This window comes from Molossus molossus, unplaced genomic scaffold (genome assembly GCF_014108415.1).
Source record: "Molossus molossus isolate mMolMol1 unplaced genomic scaffold, mMolMol1.p scaffold_m16_p_14, whole genome shotgun sequence".
NCBI classification, from domain to species: Eukaryota; Metazoa; Chordata; class Mammalia; order Chiroptera; family Molossidae; genus Molossus; species Molossus molossus.
Genome location: NW_023425349.1, coordinates 4,021,258 through 4,046,354, shown reverse-complemented (window position 1 = coordinate 4,046,354; position 25,097 = coordinate 4,021,258). Strand labels below are relative to the sequence as shown.

General features: G+C 50.4%; 1 protein-coding gene across 5 annotated transcripts in view; it reads right to left on the bottom strand.

The window, feature by feature from the left end:
* The window catches only part of MED27 (mediator complex subunit 27), a 178,759-nt gene that overhangs the window by 43,555 nt on the left and 110,107 nt on the right, over positions 1 to 25,097 (bottom strand). For all 5 annotated transcript variants that reach the window (XM_036260792.1, XM_036260794.1, XM_036260793.1 and 2 more), the window contains exon 4: positions 14,152 to 14,245. In XM_036260792.1, coding sequence (XP_036116685.1) covers positions 14,152 to 14,245 — 94 coding nt within the window. The remainder of the gene's footprint in view (positions 1 to 14,151; positions 14,246 to 25,097) is intronic.

Below are 25,097 nucleotides of genomic sequence, written 5' to 3'. Positions count from 1 at the left end.
GATTTTTGAACAGAAAAAAGGACTTTTCTTATATTCCAATGTTTCTGATCCAGGGCTGACATGGTCAACTAAGTCGGGAACAAGGCCTATGGATTTTAGGATCTTCACAAATGTCTAGCAGAAATCGCTGCACTGCTCCCTCCCCCTGCCGGCATCCTGAGTTTGCCAGCGGCTGGCACGGCTCGGGCACGCTGCCCAGACGAACCAGGTGACCGCACAACCCCACACGGGAGGACCCTGATCAGCTCCATTTTTCACGGAGGAAGTGAAGGCACAGAGAAATGAAGTGACTGCCCACCGTCACACAGCTAGAAGGGTCCGAGCGAGGCCCTGACCCAGCGGTCTGGCTCCTGCATTCATTAGCGTGCCTTACGAGGTGGGTTAACGATGATGACGACGGCTGTGACAACCACCACTCCTCCAACTAACTACAGATAGCCCAATTAGTTCAATGAATTGTAATTAAAATTCAATGTATTATAATTTATAGAATTAATAATGGCATAGACCATATTAGTGTGAACTCATACTCACCTTTTAATTCAGGTGCCAACAGAAATGGATTGCTTGTGTACGTCACTTTTATTAAAATGAGCAACCGTTTTATCTCAATGCATAGACAGAATGAAAAGATTAACTGGAGGAAAAATCAACTGTGCAGACTGGGATTAGGGAATAAAGTAAAATACAGAGATAAACTGCTTTTAAAATCAGCTGAAGATTTAATACAGCTCTGGAAGGTTTCAATTATTTACAGGCTTGGTCTATGCAGTGTAAATCCGGGCTAATGAGATTCAATTGCTGTGTATAAATCTGCAGCAAGACAACCCGATGGTCTATAGAAAACAGCAGCCTGGGCGCCTGTGTTAATAACTCTTGAAAACAAAGATTATGACTCAGGAAGAGTAACATCATTTTGCTTCACGTTATTGATTGCAGTGGGTGTTGGAAGAAATGGCTCTATTTGGTCAAATACAAACTGAGACAAGTTACAAGGGATTCAAAGAACCTATTGATCAATATTGTTCGTTGTCTTCTAATAACAAGTTCAACGCCAATAATTTACGTCTCTTTGTCCTACGGAGATTACGAAGCCCCAAGAGAAGCATTCTTCGTCCAGTGCCATGTCTACGCCAAGGGCGGGACGCGGCTCTGGAGCGAGGGTAACGAGGTGGCACACAATGGATGCTAATGGGCGACGGCCGGATCCCAGCACCCCTGCAGGAGCTTCATCGAGGCTCTGTGCACCATGGTATGTGATGCTGTAGGACCCGTCAAATGGAATTTTAAAGCAAAGGGACACATTTAACATCAACCCATGGCCCTTCTGTACATGGTATACCCTTACAATGCACACATAAACAGTGTTTTAGGAGCACAAAGGAAGAAACTCTCTCGGACAAAGAAGTAAGGGTGGGCTTCTTGGAAAGTAAGACTAGCCTCCAGTCTCACAGAAGGCACAGCAGTTTTGCCAGAGGGGCAGGAGGTGGACACACGTCACAGGTGGAGGGGTCAGCGGCACTAAACACAGCAGCAAACAGACATGGAGTGTCTGGGGAACCTCGTGGTCCCCTGGAGCCTCTGGCAATGAGGAGGTAGTTTTGCTTGTCAGAGCCAATGGGGAGATACTGGAACTTGGCAGTTTGGAGCAGGATGCCCAACCCCAGCATACACCGCAGCTCCACGCAAGAGAAGCTGTCCAGTGCACAGGAACAGCAGTGCCTCCGCTGAGAAGCACTGGAGCGCCGAGGGTACCAGGCCGGGGGAGGGGCCGGCAGGGAGGGAGGAGGAGGAGGAAAGAGGTTTACGGTAGACCGAAGCCAGGTTGTAGAGACCATGTAGCTTCCCCAAGGAGGGGGAGCCAGCAGAGCAGGAGACTGGCCTGGACGCAGAGTATCAGACCCCAGGAGAGCAGCTGCAAGCCTGGGCAGCTCGGGTGGCAGGGGCTGAGGGCGGCGGTGGGCAGGGCTGGCCGGGAGGGGCGAGGCAGGGCTGCCAGCACAGCTGCAGGAGCATGTATGGGCACTCTGTGCGCCCGCGGATGCTCGCGGCTAGGATTACACTGCGGAGTTGTTTCCCACACGGTATTTGATCAATAAATACTGGTCACAAGAATGAAGACGAGTCCTGGGACAGAGCTGTCAAGTTGGGGGTGGGGTGTATGACGAGCAGCCTGGGAATCAGGTACCCTGGAAACAGACCCAGCATTCGCCGTGATATAAAGCGAATCAGACACGTGGCTGTGGGGCAGCGTGTATTCCACCCGCTCTTCTGAACTGGGAACAGTCTCGCCCTGTCTCAAAAAGGCAAGTGCTCCTGTGTCTGCCAGACATTAACTTCACACAGTGCACTCAAAATATTTGAGAGTGAAATGCAAAAGAACGCCTTTGGAGTTGAACAGCTTTCTCCAACATTTATTTATTTAAAATATTTTTTCTTTATTGATTTTAAAGAGAGACGAAGAGAGAGGGAGAGAGAGATAGAAACATCGATGAGAGAGAACATCAACTGGCCGCCTCCTGCATGCCCTCCACCGGGGATTTGGCCCACAACCTGGGCATGTGCCCCAACTGGTATTTGAACCGGCGACCTCCTGGCACAGGAGTCGATAATCAAACACTGAGCCACATAAGCCGGCCACTGTCTCCAGCATTTAAAATCGGTACTGCAAACACCAGCCTAGTGATATACACCTGTTAGGGTTGGTCGTCTATCTTCCCAACTTTGGGGACAAACGCAACCCAAGTGTTGAGGGGAACTGGAGATATGGATTATGGGCTTTAAATCTGAGGATTATGGAAATATTAGCATTTTGCAGGGGGGATTCTAGGGGGCCTGACGGGGCTATCACTCACTCGGACTAAATATTGCCAGGGCATCTTAGCGAACTGTCAGTTACCGCGAAGTCCCAAGCGCACATCCCAGGACAGACAGGTGCTCATCCTCACCTCGGGACGGCTGCGCTGAATGACCGCTACAGAAACTAAAGCAGCAGCACGTCCCTGGTGAGGAGGTTTGTTCAGACAGACAGACAGACAGACAGACAAACAGTATGAACTACTCCCCTTCTGGTGTTTAAAATAATGTTTTTTCCCTTGTTTGAATTACTCCATGAAATTAGTTCTAAGAAAAAAAATGCTTTTGTCAGAAATTAAAACCTTGTAACTAAAAAAATGTTTCGATGTCTCAACTGTCAGAACTGAAACGATAGGTCAAGGTCTCAGTATGTTTTGGTCTGCTCCCATCTGGTACCCAGAAGCACCAAGTCCTCTGCCTCCTTCCCCGGGCCGTACCTTCAGGGCACTGTCTCGAGCCCTGGGCTTTCCCCTGGACACACACACACACGTTATTATGCTGCTATAACAGGAGTGCGGAGAACAGAGGCTCCATGGCAGGCAACCAGAGAGCCCAAAGGGACAGAGCCGGGCCAAGGTCTAGGACCAGTGCTCCTAACCTTTGGGAATGCGCTGCCCTTTCGGCCGGACGCACGGCCCCCTCCCCAGGAGGAGGCACGTCAGCACATCTGCACACAAGCAGCTGCAGGGCTTCCGAGCCTTCCTGCAGCCCAGCCTCAGATCCCCGACATCATAATGATAGCCAGCGTCGGCAGCTTACGTGGGCCTGTGACAGGGCACCCACAGAACAGCATCTGTGTGTACTGACGGGCTGCCCAGCCACACAGAGGCACCACGGCCACTCTGCTAAGAGAGCTTGGAATAGGTGGGCTCCGAACAATGGCTGAGACCGTGCTAGTCTCACGGAGAAGGGACACGAGAGCGAACTTGCTGGCTACGAGGGAAAGCTAAGGGCAAATGCCTGAAGGCAGCCGGGGCCCAGGGAGGGGGAGGGCGTGCAGGAGTCAGAGCAGATGGTGAGCCACAGAAGGACTTGGGCTTTTAGGGAGGGAAATGGGGAGCCACTGCAGGTTCTGATCAGAGAAAACACACAACTTGACTTTCCCTTTAAAAGCCTCTGGCTCTGTCTGGGGGGAGAGCAGTAGGGAGGCAGGGGAGCAGGAGGGCAGCTGCACTAACCCAGGTGACAGGTAGCAGAGGCTTGGGCCAGGGTGGTGGCAGTGGGTGGGGCAACAGTCACATTCAGGACTGAACACACCCACTTGCATCTAATGTATAAATCTAAATATGCATGCTTTAAAAATGTAACTTATTTTGAAATTATTTGGGACCAATTTCAGACTTACAGAAAGGTTCCAATAATAGTACCAAGAATTCCTGTTTACCCTTCACCTAAATGTCCTACATCTTAGCAGTATACCACATGAGCTTGCACTGATGTAGACACATCTGCTCTCTGTGTGTACACACACACGCGCATGCACACGCAGGCACACACAGGCATGCACACCAACACTCATACCGTCCGTCACCAAATCTTACCCATGAATCTCAGCATCCACCAATGATTCTTATGTGAAACAACTATCTATCACTACGGTGGCTGCCATATTTTCTAACTCTCTGTACACTTATTAGTTCACATTCTACCGTAAGGAGCAGCTTTCCTGTCGCTGTTGTTACGTTACACCGATACCTCCATGGCTTTCCCTACTGGTTCCTTTGTGGACTGTCACTATCTCTGGGTTATGACCCATCCCTCTCGTAGCTGATGCTGGTGCCCAGCGGCCCAGGGCTGGCTCTTCCCTTAACACAGCCCCGTGATTCCGCAAGCACGTCCCTTACTTTCTGGAACGGCAAGATGTTCCAGGTTCACCTTGTACTTTCTCCGCCCAGTTTGAGAGCTGGCCCTTCTCCCAAGAAGCCTTATTCTTGTGGTGAGAATGACACGTAGAAACTCAGATGTGGACAACAGGTGCGCTCGCGGCTCCCGGGGTCTCACTGCCTCTAGACCTCAGCAGACAGAGCTGGGACACAAGTGAGTGTGTGTCTGTACCTACACGCATGTATCTATTTCTGTATCCATCTACACATATCCATGTCTGAAAACCACGAGTTCATACCGACACTTCCAATTCCAATCCGACCCCAAGGGTGTATTCCAGCATTCTCCTTTTTTTTTTTTTATCCTCACCCGAGGACATTTTTCCATTTTTTGCACAGATAGAGTGGGAGGGAGAGAGAGGAAGAGAGAGAGAGAGAGAAACATCGACGTGAAAGGGACACATCGAGTGGCTGCCACCCGCATGACCAACCAGGGCTGGGGACAAACTGCAACCGAGGTACATGCCCTTAGCAGGAACCGAACCCAGGTCTCTCCGGACCGCAGGCCAATGCTCTAACCGCTGAGCCAAACCAGCCAGGGCAAGCAGCATTCTCCTTTTTATATTTGTTTTTCTTTTTAGATAGGATGGGAAGGAGGGAGAGAGAAACACTGATGTGAGAAAGACACATCAACTGGTTGCCTTCTGCACAACCCTGACTGGGGTGGGGATTGAACCTGCAACCCAGGTACATGCTCTTGACAGGGAATCGAACTCAAGACCCTTCAGTCTGCGGGCTGACGCTCTAACTGCTGAGCCAGACCAGTCGGGGCTCCTTTCTATGTCTGTAATGTCCAGCTCCGAAGGGAGACCCTAGCTCCCATTACACGTAATGTACTTCCTTGTGTGCTCCATCCTAGAACACACGTGAACAGTTTCAGAACTGCTAACTCATCTCCTGTGAGAAACTGGCCAACCACCCAGCGTCTGCTGTCAGTTCAGTTACAACAGTCCTTAGCCTAAGGAGTCAGAGTCAAAGTGCCGTGTTCAAAGGCTACTCCTCCAAAGTGTGGCTACATTCTTCATTTGAAATACAGTTGGGTTTATTTCCATGTATTTTTAATCCACTCTTGTCCATCAGATTTGTTTTCTGAGTATGTGAAACGTGTTGGTTCTAAAAGTCAGAACTATACAAAAGAAACACTCAGACATGTTCCCGCTCCCTGCACGCCTCCCTCTCACCAATTTCTGTTTCAGGCTCATCTTCCTGGACGTTTCCCTCCCAGTGAGCACTGAACAGCTACTTGACATCCCTTTCGCACAAAGAGGAAACATATTGAGGATATTCTTGCACTGAGCTGTTTTTCTCTTAATAGTATGTCCTGGAAATCACTTCCTATGAGCTACAGAGGCCTTTCTCAGTCCCTTTTAAAGGTGAACAGAGACAGGGCAAGGCTGCATCACACTCCATTCGATCACTGTCTGCACAGGCATTTCGGTGGCTGCCGGCATTTCGAACCGCGAACAAGCTGTGATGAAAAGAGCTGAGCCACGCGCTTCCCCGGCGTGGCTGTGTCCTCAGGGTGAATGCCGAGGAGGGCTGCTGGGTCAAAAGGGAAGTGCAGTTTTCTTAGACACGGCCAGTCTCTACAACTAGGTGGCCGCTCTGCACGCCCAGGAGCAGCGCATGCCAGTGTCTGGTTCCTTACAGGCTCACCAACAGAATGTGTTGTTATACTTTTAAATTGTTGCCAATCTGGTAGGTGAGAAATGGTACCTCAGTGCAGTTTTAATTTGCATTTCTCTAATTACGGGTAAGGTTGAACATCTTTTCATATGCTTAAGTACCATTTTTATATCTTTTGGTGGGGGTGAATTGTCTGTTTCTTCTCATTTTCTATCCCATTTTTGGTCTCGTTCCCTCCAGACTTTCTAACATGATCTGAGGGTGATCAGTATCTCTGCCGCACGTGGCAAGTACCCCCTCCCAGCTTGTCAGCTGTCTTGTGACTCTGCGAGGACATTTTCTGGACATCTGAATTGTTGTCCTTTTGATTGAGGCCCTACTCATTTCAGATGCTAACCTCCCATGCACACTCGAGTCTACTTTCAGCCTGTTTATCCTACTGGCTATTGGTTGGTCGGCCAGCCATTCCCACCGTGTGTTTTAATGCCCGCCAGCAAGTCCCCGGGTAGCTTTTCCTGTGGTGTTTTCCTACCCTTTCTTGCAAACTTCTTTTTCATAGGACATTTAATATCAACTCACAAACAATCTTTCGTGAGTACATTACATTCATTCACATTTCCTGGTATGACTGATATATGTGGTCCCAACCTGGTCACCTAATTGTAGTTTTCGGTGGTGGTGTATTTTCAATGCTTCCTCCTCTAAGTGACGCTCTCTTGGCTGGCTCACTTGTTTACTGGTTGACTGACTGTATTAGGGAAGGTTTAGATTTGTGTTCTTATGTTACCATCTATACACTCTAATGCCCTTAGTCCTCTTTTTTCCTAGATAACACTTTAGCGTCTTGTGTGTTAATTGTTGTTGTTGTTAATCCTCACCTGAGAATTTTTCCCACTGATATTTTAAAATAGAGTGGACAGGAGGAAGGAAGTGAGAGGGAGAGCGAGAGAAGAACACCGACTGGTTGCCTCCTGCACAACCCTGACTGGGGTAGGGATTGAACCCGCAACCCAGGTACGTGCCCCGACTGGGAAGCGAACCTTCAACCCTTCGGGCCAAGGGCCAATGCTCTAACCACCGAGCACACCGGCCAGACTAGCGTGTTAATTTTGAAGGGAATCTTTAAGTCTCATCTATCACACATACAACACCTGCAAGCTCATTCCACCCGCATCTCCGCCTCCCGCTCCGCCCACTTCTGTTCCGATTCTCTGGGCTGTGTGAGAACACATTTGCATGTTAGTACTTCTCATCACTGCCTCTGCTTTCGTCTTGCGTCAAGGAGAAATGAATGGCGCGCTCACTATCAGCTGAGCCTGGCGAAGCTCGTCCTGCTGCCCAGCCCTCAGCCTGGGCTACCGGGTGCGGCCTCTGTTGGTGCTGGCTTCTCTGGCCTCGATGCTGGAAGGCATCTGGATCCTCGACGCGCACTTTCTCTGCGAACGCTGCTCCCTCCATCCTGCCCTGCTTTCTGTATCGATTGCGAGATGTCTGATGCGAGTCTGACTCTCTTGCCTTGTAAGCTATTTGATTTCTTTGCTTGGAAGCCTTGGGGACTTTTTTCTCTCTCTTTGAAGTCTAACAGCATCACTAGATTCCATCTTGGTCTTGACTGTCGCTGGTCAATGTTCCCAAGCACCCAGAGAGCCCTTTCGATGCGTCGATTCAGACCTTCTTGAACTTCAGGATTTTACAGTTTTGCAGACTAGCTCTGTTCTATTTTCCTCCTTCACAGACTCCACGGAGAGTCATGTTTTTTCTTTGTCTTTCACTTCAACCACTTTCTCTCTGACCCTTTCTTCTTTCTTCATCAAATTTCATTCTCTTGGCTGTTTCCTGGCATTTCTTCAGTGCCCTTATTAATTTTTATTTGAATCTATTTTTTTCCTTGAGCATGTTGCAATTTAGTCAATTTCTGAGATAACTGTATCATTTTCTTCTATTTTTTACTGAGTTTACACTCCTCTCCATTGCTTCGCATTGTTCTCAGTGTCTGAACTGCGGACTCAAGGCCGCTTCCACCCCTCCGTGTGCCCGAGCACATGAAAGTCAGCGCCGTGCCGCGTGGACAGTTCTCCTCTGCCTTCTGCTGTGTCTCCTTGGCGTGGCTGCACTGTTTAGTCCTCTAACAGTTTATTATGAAAAATTTCAAACATCGAAAAAGTTGAAAGAATTGTAGAGCGAACACCCACATTCCCCTGAGCTAGAATCTGCAATGAGCACTCTGTCCCACTTAATTCTGACACACGTCCTGGAGGCATTGGGAAGTTGCAGACCTTAGTATACCTCATCCCTAAACACTGAGGCAAGCATACCGTTAAGTAGAGGGCAATGTTTAACATTTTTTAAGGTAAAATGCACACCCAGTAAAACGTTTACCTACTCAGTGCAACCTGCTCTGAATGCCGAGAAATGCGCAGCCATATAACCCGCTCCATCAAAGCCCAGGGCACATCCGCGCCCGCGCTCCTCGGGCCTCCCGTCCGCGCCCGCGCTCCTCGGGCCTCCCGTCCGCCGCCCGTGCTCCTCGGGCCTCCCGTCCGCCGCCCGTGCTCCTCGGGCCTCCCGTCCGCGCCGCCCAGCCCTCCAGGGGAAACGTTGCCCGGTTCTGTCTTCGTTTGGGCCTGCTCTGAGCCCACATCAGGGAGGCACACAGCATGCCCCTGTGAGTGAGCTCCCGGAGGTGGGCTTTCTTCCTCTGTGGCCCCTCTCGTGGCCCCGTCATTTGGGAACTGCTGCCTTCAAGAACGCATCTGGTGTTTGAAAACATATGTACAATTTTTGCATAAAAAATGAAGTAGAAAATAAATGCTGATTTTTCTAGTAAGTCTTACAAAATGGCATTTTAAAAGCAGCATTTAACAAAGAATTTCAATAATACTCGGTGCTGTGACAAAAAATGTGAAAATCCTGAGCGCTGCAGGGCCTTCCGGAATTGCTGAAGGACAGCTCCAGTCGTCACCCCGGCCTCCGCACGCATAGATCTGCTCCCCACCTCGAACCCTGTCAGGAGACCCCCTGGGCACTGTCACGGGAGCCGCACACCTGCATGCACTCAGCCAGGACTGCCAGCCCGGCACCAAAACGTGTCTGCTTTAAACAAGACGTGTCATTCAGAGGCAAGGTATGAACATGCCCCAGAAACTAAGGTTAGTTAAAATATGTTTAGAAAGATTGACAGATGGGTGTTATCTGTTGTAAATCATCTAACATAAAGATTAATTTATATAATATCAAGGTATCTCTCAAATATCATGGTTGAAGCGTCATCTTCTTCTCTTACATTTTTATACCTAGTGAGTCAGTCACAATCGTAGATTAATATTTTAAATGCCAAAAGAAGCCAGCTGCTTGTTCTAGTCTCTGACTCAGTTAAGCTCTTACAATATTTTGACTGTTTGAAGAAAATTAATAATGGGATGTTAGGTAGTAGATTAACTGAAACTAAATATCAACACAGCTAGATTTGTTTTTGGATGACTGAGCTCATCTCTTCAAAGAACGGAAATAGGATTTATCACATCACGAGTTATTAACTTACACCACCCCAGAACAGCCCCCACCCGACAGAGCAGAGAGCCAGCCACAGTGCGTCTGAGGTGCGAGGCTGAAAGCTCAGACTCACGACAGCTGGGGAACGCAGTGCAGAGCGATGGTCCATGACCTGAGACTCACAAAGGTGCAGGGCGAAGTTACGGCAATAAATGTCCTGACAGTTTTGCAATCAACCTGGTATGAATGCCTTATTCTCCTCTCCAAGCAGCAGGTCCCCACCGCAGCCACATGGACACCCGACACGTGGACGAGAAGGGTGCTGCGATCTGTCTCCCCTGTGTCCACTCAGCACACGTTCACTGAGTGCCCTGCCCCGCCTGTCCCCCACGCGCACTCTCTGCGGGTCCGTGCCCATGAGGAGGATGCACACGTGTTTCCAGGTCAGACACAGCTCTTGCACTTCCGATGGGTTCCGAGGCCCTGATACCTCCGGGCCAACAAGGATAGGCTGGTTCAGCTTTAGAAGAGCCAAATGGACCCCCATCGCCTTAAAGGGTGCCACGTCTATCCTTCGTGTTCCCTCTGCCCCTTCTGTATCACGAGGAGACTGAGGCTGATGCCCTGGGCCTCCCAACGACAGGTCATGGAACCTGAGGCACTCTGCTGCTCCCTGGCAGTGACCCCTGGGGAGGGAGGAACCAAATCAGGATCAGCAAAATCTGCCTTTGTTCATGGGCTCTGGAGTTCAATGACTTTATGACATTTTCCCATGTGTGTGCACAAAAAATACAAAGACCCCTCTACATTAGCACGCCCAAACAGAAGACATCTATATCGCCAAACAGCAGAGCACGCCAATCATGGAAGCCAGGCCACTGCAGCACAGCCATTTCTGGAGCCCCGCGCACCCCAGTGTGGGCACTATCCACTACTCTTTTTTTTTTTATCATCCTCACCAAGGACATTTTTCCATTTTTTTGTTCAGGTAGAGTGGGAGGGAGAGAGAGGAACAGAGAGAGAGAGAAACATCGATGTGAAAGGGACAAATCGAGTGGTTGCCACCCGCACAACCAAACAGGGCCGGGGATAAACTGCAACCGAGGTACATGCCCTAAGCGGGAACCGAACCCGGGTCTCTCTGGACCGCAGGTCGACGCTCTAACTGCTGAGCCAAATCGGCCAGGGCTATCCACTACTCTTCAGAGCTTAAAGGGCACTTTGGAAAAAGCCACCTGTGCCTCTGGTCCCAGCGTCCTCCCCCAACCCCCAGCTTGCACTGGCTCCATGGTTCTGGTGTGTGTACCAGAATGCTCACGCCCCATGACTAAAGCAAATGCAGAAACCACCCAACATGCAGGGTCAGGGAAAGAATAAAGTGGGAACAGTGACAGGATGGACTGGTACATGTCAACAAAGATGGTCACATCACCAGATCAAACCCCGCCCTGGCCGGTTTGGCTCAGTGGTTAGAGCGTCGGCCTGTGGTCCCAAGAGACCTGGGTTCGGTTCCCACTAAGGGCGTGTACCTCGGTTGCAGTTTGTCCCCGGCCCTGGTTGGGTCGTGCGGGTGGCAGCCACTCGATGTGACCCTTTCACGTCGATGTTTCTCTCTCTCTCTCTCTCTTCCTCTCTTTCCCTCCCACTCTTTCTGAACAAAAAAGTGGAAAAATGTCCTCGGGTGAGGATTCAAAAACAAAAACAAAAAAGCCCCCAAACCCCAACAGGCGTCCATCACAGAAACAATGCACACAGCAGGAGACCATTTTTATACCGGTCAGGGCTGAACACAATCAAAGGGCACACGGTTCAGGGACGCACGTCCATGTGGCAGTCAGCACTTCCCGAAGGAAGAGCAGAGGATGGTCACCAGGATGGTGGGGACTCTGGGTGGAGGCCGGACTAGGGTTACACACTCATCACGCTCTATAACCGACATACACTACACATGTTCCTTTGTGTATCTCAGACTACATGATACACTTAAAAAAATGATAGGCCTGGTGGCTGGTAGTGCAGCTCATACTTGCCACCAGCATGGGCCGCATCAGGTGGGGACGAGCATCTGGGGGCTGGGAACAGTGCCCTGCGCGCCCAGGACTGCCTTGCAGAACGAGAACACTGGTGCCGGGTGCCTGGAGGGGGTGGGCGCCCGCAGCGCCGGCTCTGCACGGTGACGTTCTTTCATCTCGCAGGTTGCTGTTTCCCGCCTGCCACGCGCCCCGGCAGTGACCCCCACTGCACGCACAAGAGCTGTGCGGTGTGGCCACCCCACCCCTGGCTGTATGCGCACAGCACGGGATGGGCGGCAGTTGTCCGGGTCTTCTGTGGAGGGGCCCTGCTGCCCACAGTACAGGGAACAGGTGACCAGCAAGGGGGGTAGGGGAGGGGCAGCTGCCGGTCATTCCAGGTGAGAATCCCCTTCAACTTCAGAGATGGGTGTGGCAGCAGCAAAGGGCCTAGAGGCCTGCAGTCTAATAAAATAGCATCGTGGAAAAGTCAGCTCGCCGATGCTATTCCTGTAGAGAAGCTCCACCTCCCAAAGGTACAACTAGCAGAGCGATCTGAACTGGCCACTCACGAGGGTAAAACGGCATATATAAAGTGGGATTCCCCTTGAACTGAGCCCCTAAACTCTCGCATCAGTCCATGAAAACTCAGGCTCCATGAGAAAGCAGATGAGGCCGCTGTGAAGTCAGAGCCGGCTTTCCCAGGCGGAAGTCACGCCAATGCCTTGGACCTGTGTGCCTACGATCCAGTTCCCTCGGCCCACTCCCGCCAATGCCGAATTCCTGCCTTCATCATGAAATGGAAGCTCGACGACCCAGAACTGATTCGAACAAACCTATCTCACCAACCACTTTCGATTTTGTCTTCATTAACGCGAGGTCCTTGTCAGACAGCTGAACGCAGGATTTGTTTCAGCTGCTGGGTCTAGAGGGTCTTAAAATGGAGACCCTTTCTCTGCTGAACGGAGACAGAAACATTTCCTGCTCTGTAGACAGACACAAAATGTTTTCTTTTTCTGTTGGAAGAACATCACATTCTCTCATTCACTGTGCTCTTTAACTAAAAGACTTAAAGAAAAGCAGCACGTTACCCAGCTAAACCTCACTGATCTCTCTCCCCCCACAAATGAAACATCACACATTCAACAAGCCGGCTTCTCCTTTCTGCAGACACCTGCACGTGCCCCTGCTGCCCTGGGGGTGGGGGAGCGAGCAGCAGCGCAGCTGGGTGACTGCTCTTTGTAAGAGTTTGCCGAAGTAAAATGCTGAGGTATGGGCTGTTCCCACGAGGCCCCAAGGCAGCAGAAAACGATGAGACTGTAAAAGACTCCCCCATACCCATCAGAAACCGTCCCTCGACTCAGTGAATTCATTCTCTGTGAGACGTGGCGGCTCCTCAGCACCGGCGCTCGTGGGGGGCTCCCCACGTGCACACGGCTGCGGGGCCTCGGCCGAGCTGCCCACCGCAGTTCCCAAACACACCTGTCTTCGGGGAACTCACGCACACACAACGTCAGCGGGGCTCTGCGGCCAACGTGCTCACAGCGAACAGCAGACACCGCGGACCTGGAGCCGCAGTGGTGAGGTCTCAGAACGCTTCTTTAAACAGGTTTTACGAGTGGTTCTCCACACACGCGGGCTCCGCTGGAAGAGGGTGCTGTCTCTAGCGGGACCCAGCAGCTGAGCATTACTCTTGTCTTTGGGACAAAGACACAAAATATTCACCAAAACACCATGAACTGATGCACCGGTGAACTGGTCTTATAGGATCTTTCCTCTCTGGTTTAGATGGGCTGGGCGATTCCATTTACACGGAAGGCTTCAAAGTGCAGCATTTTATTTATTTTATTTTATTTTATATTTTATTTTTATTTTATTTATTTTTAATCCTCACCTGAGGATATTTTTCCATTTATATTCAGACAAAGTAACGGGGGGGGGGAGGAAGGGAAACATCAATGTGAGAGAGACACCTTGATTGGTTGCCTCCCGCACGACCCCAACAAGGGCCAGAAATGAACCGCAACTGAGGTATGTGCCTTTGACCAGAATCGAACCCGTGACTCTTTGCTCAGCGGGCCAACGCTCTAACCACTGAGCAAATCCAGCCCGGGCTCAGAGTGTGGCATTTTAAACCTGCAGAACACCAGTGAAGAGCAATACGCTATTCACCATCAACCTAGGACCTCCACCCACTCTGCAGAGCATACAACACAGAACCAGAGATTTCATCCTGAGGCCAATTTTCTTCCACACGACCCTACAGATGGCCAGGCAGAACATACCAGAAGCATTGCTGATGTTCCATTGGGTCTGGATAAGTGGATGGACATTTCGGGAAACATCCTGTCAATGCGGCTGATCACGTCATCAACATACCTAAGTGAGAAAAAGAAACACGTGTGGGTGAACTGAACCCTAGTCAAAGAAATACAAGTGTGCAGTGTATTAGACTTCTCCTTCCAATTTAAATTTTCATTAATGAAACACATTTTCAAGAAGGCAAATGGGATATCATGGCTTTTTATAAAAAATGACTCCCCGTCCCTCCACCTGCCTTCCAGTCAACCATCTCTTAGTGACCGCTCTGGTGTTTCTACACAACGTGTGTTTAATGTCAGTGTTTGCCTTTTCGTTTGAAGGCACGGCCTGGTCGGAGCTTAGCTCTGCCACCTTCCTGGCCACTGCGCTCCACCACAGGCTCCTCTGCACGCCCGTCAGTGTAAGAGGCCCCTCCCTGCTGCTGCTCAGCTCTGGTCACCTCACTGTCTCCTGTCTGGCGTCTCATCTCAGCCACCAGAACCACCAGCTCCCTGGGCTAAATCCCTTCTGTCCTGAGAACCTGAAGCCATTCCTGTTTTCCTGGCAGGATGCTAAGTAATTCAAGTTACACCACACTGTTGCTTCAGTGGGTGTTGAATGTTGACACTGTATAATCTACACAGATACTTTGTGGGCACATTTACCATGTCCCTGCACAACTTCCTGTTCTGCCTGGTTTCCTCCTGTCTGGTATCCTGTGCACCTCCTAAAACCTCATCCCTGAACTCTGCACCCGACTCGCCAACTTCTCTCACTGTAGCCACATGTATGAGGCGCTCCATCAGTTCCATCTCGTCCTGGGGACATTCCTCCGAAAGGAAGACCTCCGTCCCTCTGGCCCAAACGGAACCCGTATCTCTTCAGGCTTAACAATCACTGAGGTAGCTGACCGAAGCGCTCAGCATGGCAGCTGGCACATACTCCTGGTACACTGTGAACCCATTCTGCAAAAATGCCCTCTCTCCGCAGAATGGACGGACTCCCTCCAGCACGGGCTCACTGTGAAGATGCCAGCCATAGCAGCGACAGGGCTGGGGCTGGCTCAGATTCTTTGAGAATGAAATCACACTAGCATTTGTGCTCAGCACCTAATCCGCTGGTCACAGAAGGGATGCATAATACAATAGCCGAGATGCAAAACTATCCATTAAGTACTGTGCAGTGGATTCCTATCCGTTGGATATGACAAATTAAATTCCATGTCCATTAGATCGGGGACGTATAAAAGCTCTGTTCTCTTGGGGAAGAGGGAGGTTAGCTCTCCACTCACAACATGAAAAGCCTTGAGCCCGAAACCTAGAGCTCCTGAGAGGCAGCAGACAACATAATGCCGTTTGTCTAAAAAGTGAACACGACGCATCAGCCATGAAAGTCAGAGAGTAATCCTACTGATTAGCTTATCAGGTTTTCCTCCGGGAATGTGAGTGCAGCTCTGCACTCCCAGCTGACGAAGGCAGAGGAGAGAGAGAAGGCAGTGGTGAGAAGGAATCACTGGTCCGAAGGGAGGGCGGTGGGCGCGGAGGAGCGGAGGTGCACTGGGGGCTGCTTGCGTTGGGGCAGAGGGCTGGGGGACTGACACTCTTCACGTGTGCAGCTGACGTTTATGAATTCACTACAAACAGTTGTCTTCCATCTCTGGGAAGGACCATAAAGAGGGATACAGCAGTAAAAAGCAAACTAGCTCAGAAAGAACAAGAGATATTTCTTAAAAGTAAGGCCCCATTCTGCTGATTTTCTTCATTTATTGATTTTAGAGAGAGAGGAAGGGAGGGGGAGAGATAAAACATCGATGAGCGAGAACATCGACTGGTGGCCTCCTGCATGCCCCCCTGGGGGATTTGGCCCACAACCTGGGCATGTGCCCTGACCGGGAATCGAACCAGTGAACTCTTGGTGCATGGGTGGACACTCAACCACTGAGCCACACTGGCCGGGCTCATTCTGCTGGTTTTTAAAATGGCTTAAGAAATGTTGATTAAGAAACCACACCTCAGGGCCCACAGTCCCCCTCCAGATTTATAGCTGCATGATATATGACCTTGGTGCTCAGCTCAAATGCTACAGAAGGTGAAAAGATGAAGAAAGGAGGAAATTACATTTTTCATTGCTGCCTTATGTTTCTCGAAATGGTGAAAGACACATGGCAAACTTCATGTCAAGCCCTGGCTGGTTTTGCTCAGCGGTTAGAGCATCGGCCCTCGAACCGAAAGGTCCGGGGTTCGATCCCCAGCCCTGGTAGAGGTTGTGCGGGAGGCAACCAATCAATGTGTCTCTCACACTGATGTTTCTCTCTCTCTCTCCATCCCTCCCTTCCACTATGTCTAAAAATCAATGAAAAAATATCCTAGGGTGAGGATTCACAACAAAAAAATTTACACCAGGTCACTGGAAACATTTGCGTATTTCTTTTCGAAATCCGTTGTGTGTGGTTTACACCCAGTTAATTCAGACTCAGCAGGAAGCGAAAGTCTGCTGTCCTGTATGAATGGAGGTCACTGCTAAGTATATGCTAATGAGAGGGGGAGGGGATGTTTTCTGAACCAATCCTCAATCAATAGCCATCATAGCTCAGGACAGCAGAATGCAAATGAACGTGCAGAACTCAGTAGGAAGGTGACCTCGAAATCCTGCTCTCCCTGTGCCGGTCACCTTGAAGGTTTCAAAATACTTGCTAGAAAACTTGTCTCTTTAGTAGGCTAGGAAAATAGGGAAATGAGTAAGTTAAGGAAGGTTCCAGAAACCAAGCAGGGTGTGTGGATTTCTAGGGTCCCTTGGTAAGGCCCAGAGCTCCACCTGGGCAGACACGTGTTCCTTGGCATTACGGGCTCCTTTTGCACGAGTTCTCAACTTGCACAGAAAGGAAGGCGGTGGAAGGGGAGTCCTAGGAGAAACACCTGCCGTCGGCTCAGCAAAGGGGAGAGGTCTGAGTGGTATTTTTGTTTTCTTCTCAGCCAGTGATGTCAGAGAAAGCTCAGTCAACTCAACCCAAAGATTTTTGTCAAGCAGAAATAATTTCAAGGAGACTTTTTCATTCACAAGCCTAACATAAAGGGGACGCAAATGTCCTTTTCACAGGTGACGCTGTGTGTCTGCCAAAAAGAGAAAGAGTCCGCTGTATCGTTAACTGAGGAAAACAGTATCTAAATCCTAGCAACAAAAAATCAAAACACTTCATTTTCAAGCAGACCCAACTTTCAAAACACAAACGCACCGCCAGAGAGCTGAGAGAAACGCGGTGCTGAGAAAGGGCACTTCCCTCTTGCCGGGGCGGCCGGCAGGGGGCTGCCCAGCACCCCTCTCTGGCAGGTCAGCCCTGACGCTGCCCCCAGGCCGAGCCCGCGGCTGCGCAGAGCTCACGTGCAGAGCTGAGGACAGGTAGGAACAGCGTGCTCTCCTCCCACGCGTCACCGTGCGTTCCGCTCCGTGCTGTAGCAGGATCGAATTACTTTAATTTTTACCTTTGGAATATAGGCAAACAAGCAGTAACACAGCGGTGGTGATGAGCTTACACTTGAGCAGATGCGACGTGGAAAGATTAATTTAGTGCCAAATTGAGCAATGAGTCACAATTTGCACATATCTGTCAACCTGTTAACGGCAGTGACTGGGAGGCATGGCTGTCCCTGTTCACATTACGCAGGCCTTCCCCACGGAGAACGGCTGGGCCCTCCTCCAGGTGTTCTGCCAGCGAGCAGATGAGTGGGCTTGAGAGTCCAAGAACCGAGCTAGGAACACAGACCCCTCGAAATCACGCCTTCCCATCAGGTGTGACTCATCACTTGAGTATTTTCAGGCAGAAAATTAACTTTCAAGCAATTCAGGGGTGGGGAATGTCTGGCCCTCGGACCGTATAAGGCCCGTGAAAATGACAGCTAACGTCACACGCCTCACCAAATTAGCCTGAGCAAACACAGCAGGCCAATTTTGAAGTTGATAATTTTGTGTGGCCCGGGTATGATGTTGTAACTATCCAAATGGCCCTCAGAAAAAAAGGTTCCCCACCCCTGAATGAAAGAATCCCATCTCCCTGTCCTGCTCCCCAGTTACAGCCAGACTCTCAATGGTTTCCAATGCATTTTTCCTCAGTACAACCCCAATAATTCTTCTCGAAGTCTCTAAGGGCTTCCTTGGGACTTAGCTCCTGACTTGACTACTTCACCATCTTCGCTGCATCAGAAACGAGCAGGACACTCAGATTCCTCACACTGGTTTCTGAAACCCTCCAACCTGTTCTCTTCTGATTTTCTTCAAGTAGCTCGGCCTGCTCCTTTGGATGTCCTTAATCAGAGAATTAAGGACCCCGAGGTCCTCTCACTCAGCATCCCCTCAATCGGGACTCCGTGGCGCCTCCACGAGGTGGCCTGCGTCCATGCCCTGGACCTCCTCACCAGGCATCCTGCCCACTGCACTGCCCAGTGTTGCAGTGTCTCCACCCAATCACCCCCTCCGCCTGTGGAGCGACACAAATATTTCCTCCAAGGCAAAGGCTTTCTGCAGACAGGTAGAAGACTGCTGGCTTCCCTGATTCCTTAGCAGCCTTTTAACTCTTTCTTGGGTCACAGATCCCTTTGAGAATGTACTGAAAATTGAAATACATGTCCGCACAAAATTTTACAGACCATTTTCTGCAGTTTATAAGCCCCTTCAAGTCCACTCAGACCCCAAGTTCAGGATAGCTGCTCTAGATCTGCTCTAGAATCGAGGTATCTGGTTTCTTCTTTGTTCCTTTCTGAAAGGGAAATTGTATTTTTCAATAAGGCTATTTTCATCTCAGAAATAAAAATTTGTTATAGGAGTCCAGGGGGTACAATGAATCTAATGGTTCTAATAATTTTAACACTGCTTCCATGACAGAGTCCAAGGTGAGCGTTTGTTCATTTTCAATCAACTGTCTCTCATTATTAGCCCTCCCAGCAAAGTCAAGGCCCTGCTCCCACGCATGACCTCAGCAGGCCTCTGGCCGAGCGCAGCCACTGCTGCCCCCACAGCTACATTCATGGTGCCGTGCTGAAGCTCCAGCTTTCTGCATCGCTGGGCATGGCGCAGCTCAATGCTGAGCTCAGGTCTCAAGTCCTCCTGGGCCAAGGAGGCCTGTGGTCCAGCTGCTGCCACTGCTCCAGCCTGGCCTGGCCTCCGCCTTTCCAGTGACCCTGAGCAGGCTTGCGCCACCTGCCCACTGAGCAGTCTGCATCCTCTGCCTGGAGGGTGCTGCTCGAAATCTCTTCCGCCCCATGTCCAGGCAGTCCTGCTCATGCTTCCTGCCTGTGGGTTCCAATTTCAACGACACTTCTTCAGGGAAGCCTTCCGACACTCCTTTGGGCCCCCATCAGCAATGCATCTCGTCTCACCCTTATGCACTTTTTAATTCTCTTCTGTGTCTCCTGTCTCAGTTGTAATTAAGCAATTTTCCCCGTGATTATTTGTTCAATGTCTATGTTCCCAAAAGGACTCCCCACGGCATCGCAGGATGGCCTCCTCCAATGCTGAATCCTATCACCTTGCCACGGGCCTGGTACCCTCTGCGCACTCCTTAAATATTTGCCAAGCTGAGCAGACAGGACCTTGAAAGTCAGCCCCGTGGACTCAGGTTAGGCAGTTATGGAACAACTAAAACGCCAAGTTCTAGCAGATTTGAGGTGCTGGGAGAGTCCATTGCGTGAGTCATGGGAAGTCAGCAGCCAGGGCGGCCAGAGAGCTCCACTGACAACCTCGAGGAGGCAGCAGAGCCGGCGAAGCCCCAGGCTCACTACCCGCACGGAGCCCGCATCTCTGGCGGGAGCTCGGCGCCTCCCAGAAGCAGGAGCGAGAAGCCGTGCACCGCACTGCGGGCGTGTCGGCGCTGAAGTGCAGCTTCTGATGAGCTCCTCAGCTCTGCGAAGCACCAGTCCAAGGTGTGTGCTACCAAATCAGGACCAAAGTGACAGCAGACCAGAAGGTGGAAGGCATCTCTAAAGATGCGGCTCTACAAAACTAATCTTCTAGTCCACACATTACAATATACTGCAGACTATTTGTTATTAAAGCCTTACAATAATTTTCTGGACAGATGGTTTAGTTCTCTAAAGTCTGACCCTCAAAAGAAAAAAGAAACACACCAACAAATCTGGACTCCGGCCAGTGATCCCATGTTAGTGAGGTGCCGAGCAGCTCCAGCCAGACTTGACTAGCACTTACGCACACAAGTGTACGGTACGTACTGTTCATTTCCTCAGCCATACAAACCTGAGCGCTGGGAATGTGTGTGCTACGAACCAGTTTGGGGCAAGGCAAGGGTGACCCAGTGGATACCATCTGCACAATCTGAAACGATGTAAGTAAGATTTCCCTCCACACCGCCCAGGATGACGGCACCGAGCGGGCTCTGCCAGTGTGTGGGAATGGGGGGGGGGGGGGGGTGCTGTTGAATGACTTCACGGGCATCCAACTGCCTGAAACAACTATCGACCTCAATGTGCTGGAGAAAGAAGACTGGTAACTTAGGTCAAACTTCTCAGGTTTATAAAATATCTGTATCTTGTCTATGAAAGATTTCTGGTCATTCTCTTAGAAAAAAGGATGTTCTAAACTGCACATCACAGTCAAGACCGGCTGTGTGACAGAAATAAGAGCACTTGCTGGGCCGGCTCCTCCACCTTCGCCCTCCCTCACAGCCCCTGCCCCCACAGCTACCTGCTGTGCACTCTCATCCAAGGACAGACATGCACACACGTCACAACCTCGCCATGGAAACTCCGCACCAAGGAGCCAGGACTGTCAAGGTTAGGGAGGCTCACCTCCTAGGATGCAACTGGCCGGGCTGCAGAAGCAGAAGGGGCTCTCCCGCCCTCCTCAGCAGCTTATGCAGGTTGAACTATGTAAATATGAAAACCGAACACACTTAGGAGAAGCACCGGACAAGCCAACAAAAGCTACCTACGTTTCTGCACGTGGAAATTAACGCACAAAGCCCCACCACATGCGGAAGTGTGACAGATCTTCCCTCTCTGCTGGGAGTCAAGCTGCCCAGTAACTTCATGGGCATGTATGAAGCAGAACACATGGTAAACTACCACAGAACAGAACTCTTCTGACACATGGTTTAGAGGAGCAGAGTTTAGTCTGTGAGCCGTCCCTATTATATCTCTTAGTAAATATTTACTGAGTGCCTACAATCCTTTACAAACAATGACTGTGTTCAGGGAATGGTATCAAATACTACGGGCAGAAAAGCCGGGAGCAGCTGGCTGCAAGGGGCTTTCTGCGGCGGTCAGCCAGGCTCCCTGCTGCGGGAAAGTGGGCACTGCACTGGCTCCAAAGCCCTCTGGCACCCTCTATCTCATCAGATCTCTCGCCTGCTCTCGGAATTAAGACGGGCGGGTAAACTGCTATTCTGTAAATGGCAGAAAGAGGAGGCTGAGTGACCTGCTCGCGGAGACGGCACCTGTGTCTCACTGCCCACTCCAGGGCTCTCCTGCACACCACAGTGCATTTATTAGGTCTGTGAGGGCTCCACGGAAAAAGGAGATTTCAGTGTCATGCCGGGACTTTTATAAGACAACTGAGAAATGTTTCCGCAGCGTATTAACAAGATGGAATCGATCTGTGATCTCCCCTCCTGCTACCATCGCGGGCAGGCCGCGGTGCCTCGGCGAGCCCAGGCGCAGGGCCTCCGCTGCGTCTGCTGCACACACTCTCCTGCAAGGCCACAGGCTCCGCTCCAGGGAAACGAGGCAGCTAAGCTAAATTGCCTTCCATTCTCTGGTTGGGTGTTTTATTTTATGACTCGCAATTCATGTACCAAGTTGCTAAGTAACAGGAAGGGGCAAAATAGTAAATACCTGCTTTGCATTTTATTTTTTAGTAATAACTAAAAGGCAGACATTGTTCTAAATTTCTGTTCTTGCACTTTAAATGTATTCACATATCTGTGGGTCCGTTTTCCCTAAAGCATTTAAACCATGTATCAAACTTGGGAAAGAATTACATTTTCATTCACATCTACTTTCTCTGCGAGTCCTGGCATGTTACAAAGGAACAAAAAGCAAACAAGAAAAACACCCACACTGAGCTTTCCAGCAACACCAATTACCGACAGTTATTAAAATCAGCCATCCCTTAAAATCAGCCATCCCTTCAGATCTGGGGAATCGGCACTTGGAGCTCAGGTGGGCGGGGCTGCATGTGGGAGCAAATCACATGGTGACTGTCCACCTGGAGACAGCGAGGACGGTTACTAAGTGCAGACCGGCCGGCTCAGGTTTTGCTCCGAGGCGATGCTTTAACGCCGTGCCCAGTTCCAGATGCAGAGTTTGTTGCACGTATGCAGAGCAAGATTCTGTTCCCATTTGCTTTTGCGTGTCCCTGAGAGCATACATGGTAGACCACATGAAGAGATGTGCAACAGGAGTGCCGGCCACCAGAACACGCGACCTGTTCCGGTCATAAGGTGCACGAGGCAGACATGGGCAGCAGTCAGAAATGCCCAGCAGTTTTAGGAAACACCCGCCTCCTTCCTCTCACGGGACAGATATGCTCGTATAACAGCGATTCCACGTTTTACTTTCAGTCATCAGACAGTCTCTCCTGGCCTACGATACTCACTAACATCTGGGGAACCGGGCTGATTTAACGGATTAGATGAAGGCTAAATAAAGAACAAAGAGTAAACAGAACCCTGTTTTGTAACTGTTTCTTTTACAATTAAATAATTCTCAGTGAAAGAAAGTGTCATCTAAGAGTTTGTGGACATTAAGGTGTCCCCACCTCCCTTTCTGACAGGCTGGACGCAGAACTGCTGGTTCCGGGAGGCAGGCTCGCGATGACAGCGAGGACCAGGAACCAACAGAAGCAGGCGCCCCTAAGCTTCCTGCCTGCGCGCTCTGAGTGCTCACTCCTGTCTAACCGTTCAGACCTCCGCTGACACCACCCTTCCGCAGTCCTCTCCCGGGCCCCAGGCAAAGACTGGCCCTGTGCCATCGCTCACGGCACCCGACCCTTGTCCCTCAAACCTGTGTCACAAGCTACCCCGCACATCCAGACAACGGACTGTTTAATGCTTACTTCTTCCACAAGACTGGAAACTGCACAGGGTGGGAGCTGTCCATCCAGTTCCCTGCCATCAGCCCCGGCACACTGTCCGCACACAGCGGGCTCTCGAGGGTCGGGCCTGAGGCCAGGGCTCAGGAATCCACGGCCCAGGCTCTCAGTCTCACGCTGCCCTGGTCTTGGACAAGTGAGTCTCTCCCGGCTTCGGGCCCTCACCTGCACACGGCGCTGGAGGCGCTCTCCTGCACGTGGCCCCCACAAGGAAGAGAAGGGGAGTGCACGGACCCTTGTCCCCAGCAGGCAGTTACCCACACGCGCTGCTGCTCTGCACACTCACGCTGCCTTTCTCGGGAGAAAGATCAGGAACTAGGCTGGAGTCTGGAGGAATACAAAGCCGCAGTCAGTCCATCCCAGACAACTGCTTGAAGCATAAGCATTAAAGGCAGGGAATGGACAGAAGACCTAAAAAAACACCTCTCCAAACAGGACATACAAATGGCCAAGAGAGCCCTGGCTGGTTTGGCTCAGCGGTTAGAGCGTCGGCCTGCGGTCCAGAGAGACCGGGTTCGGTTCCCGCTAAGGGCACGTACCTCGGTTGCAGTTTGTCCCGGCCCTGGTTGGTCGTGCGGGTGGCAGCCACTCGATGTGTTCCTTTCACGTCGATGTTTCTCTCTCTCTCTCTGTTCCTCTCTCTCCCTCCCACTCTACCTGAACAAAAAATGGAAAAATGTCCTCGGGTGAGGATAAAAAACAAACAAACAAACAAATGGCCAAGAGACATGAAAAAATGCTCAACGTCACTAATCATCAGAGAAATGCAAATTAAAACTACGAGGTATCACCTCACACCTGTCAGAATGGCTGCCATCAACAATCATCAAACTACAAGTGCTGGCGAGGGTGTGGAGAAAAGGGGACTCGAGCACACTGCTGGTGGGAACGCGGACTGGTGCAGCCACTATGAAAAACAGTATGATGTTTCCTCAAAAGATTGAAAATTGAACTTCCATTTGACCCAGTGATCCCACTTCTAGGAATATACCCTAAGAAGCCTGAAACACCAATCAGAAAGAATATATGTACCCTTATGTTCATAGCAGCACTATTTACAATTACTAAGATCTGGAAACAGCCCAACTGCCCATCAGTAGATGAGTGGATAAAAAAGCTGTGGTGCATGTACACAACGGAACAATATGCAGCTGTAAAAAAGAAAGATCTCTTATCCTTTGAGATGACATGGAGGGACCTGGAGAGTATTATCCTAAGTGAAACAAGGCAATCAGAGAAAGACAAATATCACATGCTCTCACTTATTTGTGGAATATAACGAACAAAACAAGCTGAACACAGAAGTGGGGTTCAGACTGACAAACCTAAGAGGTGGCGGGGGGAGATAAACCACAGAACTTATATGCATGTATGCATAACCAAGGACATAGGGAAAAGGAGAAACATCTGTAACAAAAATAAATAAATATGAAAAAACCAACACACACACACACAAATAAACAAATAAAGGCAGGGAAGATAAACATCGTCTGAGGTTTCCTGCTCATTTGAACACATCACGACATTGCAGTTAGTAAGGGCAGTTCATTTTATTCTTTCCGAATGAAGGCAGAGGTGACATCAACAAGCCCGCAGGTCAGTGGCAGGCACTAGCCAGATTCGATTTGTAGGTTTGTAGGGGTGGCTGTGACGATTCAAAGAACAACAAACACCAAGGACCCCTGCAGAGATGAAGGTGTGGTTCGCCCCCGACCCAGCAGAGCTGTGGGCAGCAGTGTAAGGGACACAGCGGGGTGGTGGCAGAAGTCGTCTATGACAACTCAGGCGCTACCAGCGGCAGGGGGCAGTAACAGCTGTTTTGTGTGCACTGTTT